At 52.0% G+C, this 7,909-nt stretch overlaps 1 protein-coding gene across 1 annotated transcript; it reads right to left on the bottom strand.

Moving 5' to 3' along the window:
- Positions 1-3,241: 3,241 nt before the first annotated feature.
- Dok2 (docking protein 2) lies at positions 3,242-7,615 on the bottom strand. The gene is made up of 5 exons (XM_027390168.2): positions 7,430-7,615; positions 6,210-6,491; positions 5,898-5,985; positions 4,835-5,019; positions 3,242-4,273 (listed from the first exon to the last, which is right to left on the bottom strand). The coding sequence occupies exons 1-5, from the start codon at positions 7,499-7,501 to the stop codon at positions 3,659-3,661; spliced, it is 1,242 nt and encodes a 413-aa protein (XP_027245969.1). The 5' UTR covers positions 7,502-7,615; the 3' UTR covers positions 3,242-3,658.
- Positions 7,616-7,909: the final 294 nt, after the last annotated feature.

The raw sequence follows: 7,909 nt of genomic DNA, 5'->3' as shown, positions 1-7,909 counted from the left end.
ATATCTGCCTGAGCTCTCTCAAGCTGCTTGTTTCACTGACCCATCATCGCTGCTCTCCACTACGAACTCCTTGAGTTGGGTCTCGGGCTTTGGAGCTCTCCAGAATCCCAGTGTCTGCATGAAGAGAACAGACAATGGAAGCTGATATGTAGTGTTTGCTGAATGAATGATGCACACACCATGGCGACACAGCCGCAGCTAAAGCTGGCTAGGAGGCACTCATAGCTCCTTGCAGAATGGGGCACACCCACTGGCTCATTTCCTCTCAGAGGGCACTGAAAGCCTAGTCAGCATTTCCCCAACAGCCTTCTATTCTAAAGACGTTCATTGCCCCTCCCAGCTTCCCCAAATGCTCTACTTCCGCATCTACCAGCCCTCACCCCAATTTTCCCCAGTCAAACAGTCCACCACTTCCCCTTGTGAGATCACGTGGTCTCAGAGTAGAGCAACCAGAAAGTTCTCTCTTAAAACTGAAGGGTGCAACGGGACAGGAATCAGCTCAGAAACCCGTATCTTGAAAGCGTGTCTAAACTTCCGGGGTGGAATCCTGGGTATCTAAAAGGGACCTGCTCTAAACAGCAGACTCCTGAAACTGTCCCCAGATGCTTCAGGCAGGGAAATTCGTCTCTCAAGACTAGGCACCCACCATGCCTGGCAAGTTTAGCAACTGCTTGCAGCTTCCACAGGCTGACACTGCCCCCTGCTGGGCATATCCAGGATGGTCACATCAAGTGCCACATGAGGAAACTGGTAATGTGGCTTCCTTTGCTTGGAGATGCATCTACCTGACTCCTGCACCACTGCTCTTCACCCATAACCTGAGGAGCCGGGGCTCCTTGGAGAATGGACCCACACGGATCTTGGAACTCAGATTGGATGCAAACTTGGGCACAGAGAAAAGGGGCAGAGAAGCCTCACCCACACCAGCTTGCTTACTCCTTCAGTTAAGTGACAAAAGCTACTGGAAAGCAAAACTTCGGTGGCCACACACCTTGAGGGCATCGATCTGTGTGTCTGTCGCCCATTGCTCTCCTGGATTCTAGAACTTCCTCTAGCTCTGCTCTGGCTGCACATACTGCAGCCATCTCAATCTCGGTATGTGAGGAGCCAAGTTTTCACTGGAAACCTCCCTTCTTCATGGGCCACATCCAGCAGACACCATGCCACCGGAGCTAACTCTGTAACACATTTTGGATTCAGGGAACCCTTTGGTCGAAGGATCCTAACCTCCACCTCTCACCCCCCAAGTCTGCCTTCTGGGAGCTGCTGGGGTTACTGTCCTAAAGGTTGTCCCAGTGGGATTCCTTATCCAAAAGCCTTGACACCTACCTCCCCCCTTCTCTCACTAGATACAACTTCCCCAAAACATATTCTGAATCTGCCATGCAGATGCTATTCCTCCACCTGTGGTGAGTTTCTGTGTTGAAAAGACCTCGCAGTGTTCAAGATATTCTAAAATTGCATGCAACACACCTAACTTACGGAGAGATTGTTGCCAAGGCCCAGCACTGAGGAAAAGGAGCAGGGGAGAGATCAAGGCTCAAAGCTGTGGTTTCTACTGGATGTATTTTGTTTTCGTGTTATCACTAAGTCAAAATTCCAACTGAACGATAATGGACCAGGGATTCGAAAGTGTCGAGCCTTCCCTCCACTGAGTACTCAACTGCTTCCAGACTCGTTCTGTAGCTTCATCATTGTTCTTCCCACCCAGGACTGCCTCTGACGTCAGACACTTCAAGTACCATCAAACACCTTCCAGCCCTGAAAGGCCTGCCTTACACACCACCTTTTGCTATGAAGCTTTTTTCTGTCTCCCAACAGTTATCTCCTCTGAAGCACACGACCTTCACTTATGTGGCACTTATGTCTGCCTTGTGGCTCCCAGCTTCTCACACCCTGAGGCCAGGGAATTCTACAGCTTCAAATACATGGTGTTCCATCGTATGTGCTGGCTGGACTAAGAAATACATGGCCATTCCTCTCCACCAGCTCAGGTTCTGATCATAAGAGAAACCATAAGGACACAAAGTCTACGAGGAAACTGGGCATAAGAGGGCCTCCAGACCTAAGGATTTAGGAGAAATTGCAGGGCTGGAAGGGCTCTTGGCTCCCATGGTGTCACAGGCATCCTCAAATTATAAAGGGCAGGTCTGCGGCAGGAGAGATGTCTCAGTAGGTAGTTAAGTCCTGACTGCTCTTCCAGGGGACCCAGGTTTAGTTCTCAGCACCCACGTGGCAGCTCACAACTGTCTGCAAATCCAACGCCTTCCTCTGGCCTCTGTGGGTACTAGGCATGAATGTGGTGCACGCACATGCAGGAAAAGGGAGGTGGAGAGGTCAAGTCCTAGGAAAGGCCGGCCAGGGCCACACAACAGGTAAATCTTATTCCTAGTGCAGAACGGACACAGTAAGTAATTCCAAGTCTCGGGGCTGATGAGATGGTTCGGTGGCTAAAGGTCAGCAGTCCTGAGTTCAATCCCTGCAACTCCCATGATGGAAGGAGAGAACTGACTCCTGCAACTTGTCCTTTGACCTCCACTTGTGCAGTGTAGCACAAACCCTGCTTGCCCGTACACACAAAATAGTAAGTAAATGTTAAAAAATAATGTTAATGCCAAGTGTTCCCTGAAATCCAGATTTTCCACCAGTGCTTCTTAAATCCGGTCATTTCTCTGTCCTTACAAAAAGTAGACATGTTTGAGAATTTTCCTGATTTGCATGGGCCTCACATTTCATGTGTTGGGAACAAAATCTCCAAAGTTATATGCTCATGGGTTTGGAGGTGGGGCCTTTGAGAGGTGACTGGTCAATGAGGGCACCGCCTTCATGGATGAATTAAGCCATGTGTGGACCCGTACATTATCTAGGGAACAGATTTGCTCTCTCTGGTGTACTTGCTGTCTTGATGGCACATGGTGAACCTCTGTGGCATCATCGTGCAGGAAGAAAAAGCCCTCACTAGATGCCCACTTTGTGTCTGTGGACTCCCCAGCCTGGAGATCCATGAGCTGAAAACAAAACAAACAAACAAACAAACAAAAAGCACTACCTAGCCTGTGGCATTCAGTTATAGCAACAGAAAACATTAAGATAAACACTTTCCCGTGGCACCCAGACCTTCCCAGACCTCTGACTCTAGACAATGTTCAAGCCCAGGGAAGACCTCACAGCTAGGTAAAGAAGCATTCAGTTGGTCAGCCAAAGCACCCATCCCACCCCACAGCATTCAGGCCACAAAGAAGTAGTTCAAAATTAGTTTAATGACTAGAAAACACTGGGAGATGGAGGAATGACAGTCGCCCTCCTTGCTAACCAGAAGCCAGGGTTCTCCCAGGAAGAAAACATTTGTAGGCAGGAGGCCTGCACAAGCCAAGGAACCAGAGCATCTGCGGAAATCCTTTTGTCTCCTAGCAGAAATGGCCCAAGTTCCCTTTCGACCCAAGGCAGTGGGAGGAAGTGGAAAAGTCGTAGGAGGAGGGTGGGTCCCTCCAGGGCCCTCTTCCTGCTCTGGGCTGGTGACTCACACAGTAAGCAAACACAGCAGCCCAACCCTGGGGCTCAGGACAGGGCAGGGACCAAAAGGGCTCTAGCAGAAGCCCCCTCCATAGCTTCCAAAGACCTCCCTGGGAACCACATCTCCCATCTCCTGGCCACCCCCTTACTTTGGGACTCTTTTAAGTACAACATTGTCATATTCCGTGACCTGTGGCCAGCCAGGCACAGAGGAGTCTTGCTGGAGGTGGTTAGGACCCCCATCAGCAGTGGCCTGCTCCCTCCTTGTCTCCCCCAGGGGCTCCCGTGGTCTGTCATATAGGGAGAGGGCAGCCATGCCCTCAGGCTCATCGTATATATGGTCAGGTGGAGGGGCCACAGGATCCTCTTGGATGCTGTCATACAGCGGGTCAGGAAGGAGTCGTCGAGGACCTTTCAGGATGCCCCTGAAGCTCTTCCCCAGGGAGAGAGCCACTGTATCAAAGGGTACAGCATATTCCCCCTCAGGGCCCCCTGGCCTTATGCCAGGCACTGGTGTGCCAGGGGAAGGAGAAGGAAGAGAGTCGTGGGGCCGGGAATAGGGGCTTTCAGGCCGAGGCAGCACTGGGGTCATCATGGGCCCTGTGGCTGGCAGAGGTGGAGGCCCAGAAGGAGGGGCATTCTTCTGGGCAGCAATGGCTGCTTCTAGGGCTTGGAAGATTTCATTGCCTTGTCTTGTTTCAAACTCAAAGTTGCCTTCTCCTGAGATACAGCGTCGGCCAGCCTCAAAGGAAAACGTCATCTGTGGTAACGGGGGAAGGACATTTTTTGGCACTGTTGTTTTCTGGACCTTCACCCAAACATAGATGTTCGGGCCCCAGCCCCTCTCTATCAGAAACTTCCATTCAAGCTCTTGTCCCTCTTGTTTGTTGGAGTTGGTTGGTGTTTATTTGGGACAAGGCTCTCACTATGTAGCCTCCAACTGTCTCCTGCCTCAGTCTTCTTAGAGCTGACATTTTAGTTGTGCACCACTATACCTGGCCGACTCTTCTTCCTGACAAGAACACTCTATCCCTCTCTCTTTCCCTTTCTTCCACTCACTCATGCATGAACTGACACTCAAGAAATGTCAGCCACTCCTCAGCTCTCCCCAGCCCTTCTCCCCCTCATCTCTCTCCTCACCCAGACCTCTTAGCCTTCGCTCCTTTCCCCCTCCTTGGTTCTCCCACCTCAACTGTCTCTCTGGCTGCCCCACCCCACACTACCCCAGGCCTGCATTCTCTCTTTCTCTGACCCTTTCTAGTTGTTCTTCTTAAGTAGCTCATCTTTGGTCTCAGTCTGCCAAGTTCAGCTCCTCACTCACCTTGTCACGCCCAAAGCGCCGGAGAAACCTGTAGGGCCAGTCATATAGCTGTGTGCCTGGCTCAGGGCCACCCCATAGCTCCAGGGCACTCACCCCGGCCCGGAGAGTATAGGACCCTCGGAGCCGGCACCGCTCACTGGCTTCTGTGGGTCTCATGGTCACAACATATTGCTTACAGGAGACCCCTGGGGAAGAGAAGAAAAGGAAAGAGGCAGCTACCGGAAACACTGGGCCTCCTTCCATGCCACCCATCTGAGGTAAGCATGCCAGAAGTTCTCAAGAAAAACTTGCTTCGTGGGACCTATGACCCCACCTCGGATCTTCCAGCCTGGGCTGCTGACCCCACCTCCTCCCCTAGAAGGCATTATTCATGCCCTCAGCCACAGCACTCTAATTCTGGGCCCACATCCTTCCTGCCAGTGTTGCCAGAGCCACAGCTTGGTTTTCTGTACTCCATCTCTTCCCTGGTCCCTGCTGTTAAAGCTACAGGTGAAGCCTTCCCCTGCCCTCCTATAACTAGTGCTCCACCCCATGGGTGGAGCTTAAATGGAAGAGTGACTCTCTCTCTCTCTCTCTCTCTCTCTCTCTCTCTCTCTCTCTCTCTTTCTCCCTCTCTCACTCTCTCCCTCTCACTCTCTCCCTCTCTCCCTTTCTCCCTCTCCCTCTTCCTCTCCCTTTCTCCCTCTCTCCCTCTCTCCCATGTCTCCATCACCAGCTCACAAAGCAAGAACCGGGCCTCCCTTATCAGCATTGTGTTCTCTATTCACAGGACACCTGCACAGCCAAGCCCAGACAGAAAGCCATTCTTTTCTCATACAATCACTCGGGTCCCAAGAGGGTCAAGACTGAGGCCCTTAGCCTCCATCAGGCAGGACAGGGTGAGCCAAAGGTATCACGGGGCAGGCTGGGCTCCAACCACCTTTGGGCCTCACCAAGAAGCCAGGAAGAAGTGCTGATAAGCAGTGCCCCGGGTTACCACAAGACAGGAAGACTTGACCCTGCAACCAGCCCACACCTCCTCCCACCCAGACAGAGAGAGCGTCCCTCTGACCCTAGCCCTCACCTGTAGTAGAGCTGCTATACAATTCATTCTCCTCCATGCAGGGCCTGTCATTCTTTCCCTCCAGTCCTGGGGGATCCTTCCTCTGCCCCTGAGGAGGTAGTCCCAGGTCTTACTACTAAAACCTACCCCAAGGCCTCCCCCAACCCAAATTCTTCCCATGCACACCCAGCAGGCTGGCTCTGACTGCACTTGAAATTGGGTTCCCAACAGGAAGAACTCCCCTGAAAGCCTTTGTTTCTTCAACCACCTGCCTAGAGGAAGTATCTAACATTGCCCTCCCCTGTGTGCTGTGGGCTGCTTTGTACCCCTCACCGGGAAAGCCAATAGGCAAATGGCCTGTATCCAGTCACTGCGTTCTGCTGAGGGGGCTGCTAGCAGGTACAGACGCTCCTTGGTCTCCAGGATGAAGGCACTGGTGTCCCTGGGACTGCTGGCCTCACTGCCTGCCTCAGCCACCCGTAAGCAGTCACTGAGGCGGACAACCTTCCGAGTGGCCTCTCCTCGCCGTGTCTTCTCTGGGCCATCCTGGAGCTCCAGTCTGGCTAGGGCACAGCCAGACTCTCCATATAACACAGCTGTGAACCGGCGCCACTTCTGAGCCCAGGCAGGTAGAGGCCAAGAGGGACCCACCAGAGAGAGATGAAAAGAGAGTCATCAGAAGGGAGAAGAGGAACCGTGGGAGAGGGAGTGGGGCTTGGGCAGCAACCAGGAATGGGGGGAAAGAGGTACACATCACAGAAGAACAGAGAGGCAGTGAGGACAACAGAGACCATGGAATGAGAGAGTTGAGGATTAGCCAGGAGACCAAGATCTGCAAGCTGGGCAAGGACCACAGTAAATGACCTATGCATGTGGAGGGCAGAAGACGACAGGCCCATCTGTCGGGTACTGGATAGAAGAGCCTGCAGGAGTCACAGAAGCCTAGACCAGGGAGGGACAAGTCCTCACTCTATAGGAAGGCTCTGACTCCAAGGAGTTCCAATGACTTTCCGTTTTGTCTCACTGATTAACAAGTTGGACCATGAGGGACAAACAGATAGAGACCAAGACAGAGAGAGGTGGGGACTGAGCGACAGCAGGAGGCAGAGGCTAGGGAAGGGGGAGGTTGGAACACCCTGGGGGCACAGCTTAGTGGCAATCCAAGGTAAAAGGAATCTCCACTGTCATCCCAAACTGCCCCCCCAACTCTTCCTTCCATTCCCTTCCACATTACCCCCAAATTCAATAATGAGCAAGAAAACAAAACAAAACAAAACAAAACAGAGAGAGAGAGATTAAATCAGCATCTGCTTCCTTCCCCACCCCACACATGAGGACAAACAGCCCTGGCCAAAAGAGGGTCATTTGGGCCCCTTTAGGAGGCAAGGCACCTTAAGAAGGCAGGCATCTTCCCCAAGTTCTTGTCAAAATTGGTGGAGCACTTGGTCTCAAGAGGGTCAGGAATTTAAGATCCCCTCTACCCCAGGAAGTAACAACAGCTTCCTCCCCGCCCCCAGCTGCTGTGTGCAGCCCGAGCCCAGCCTTGCTCTTACCTTGCCAAAAGTCTGCTGCTGCTGAAGGTGCAGGAAGCCCTGCTTCACAGCCGCTGCCTCCATCCCGACCATCCCCGGCTCAGTGCCCCACTGCCATTGCCTCTGTCCTCTGTCCTCTCTTTCGGGCCTGTTCCCCCTTCTCTCTAGTTCATTTCCTCTCTGCCTAGAGTTTTCTACTCTATTCTAGTCTGCTTGATGACGACAGGCTGATAGGCCCTGTGGTTTCTTGCTCTGTGTGTGCTTTTTTTTTTTTTTTTTTTTTTTTTTTTGAGTACACTTCATGCTGAAGCTTCCTTCCTGCATTTCCAGTGAGTAACATACAATTTCCAAAAAAGCAAAATTTCACACTTCTGCAGAAGCTGGTGTGAGGGACTGAAACAAAATAACAAGGAGACCCCTAAATCAAGTTCTACAGGTAAACCAGCAATAACTGTTCTGCACTTCAGGCAGGCAATGTTCTGAATATATCAGAGCTGGAAG

The sequence above is a fragment of the Cricetulus griseus genome, assembly GCF_003668045.3.
Source record: "Cricetulus griseus strain 17A/GY chromosome 1 unlocalized genomic scaffold, alternate assembly CriGri-PICRH-1.0 chr1_1, whole genome shotgun sequence".
In the NCBI taxonomy this organism is placed as follows: Eukaryota; Metazoa; Chordata; class Mammalia; order Rodentia; family Cricetidae; genus Cricetulus; species Cricetulus griseus.
This window is presented reverse-complemented; position numbering and strand designations above follow the sequence as displayed.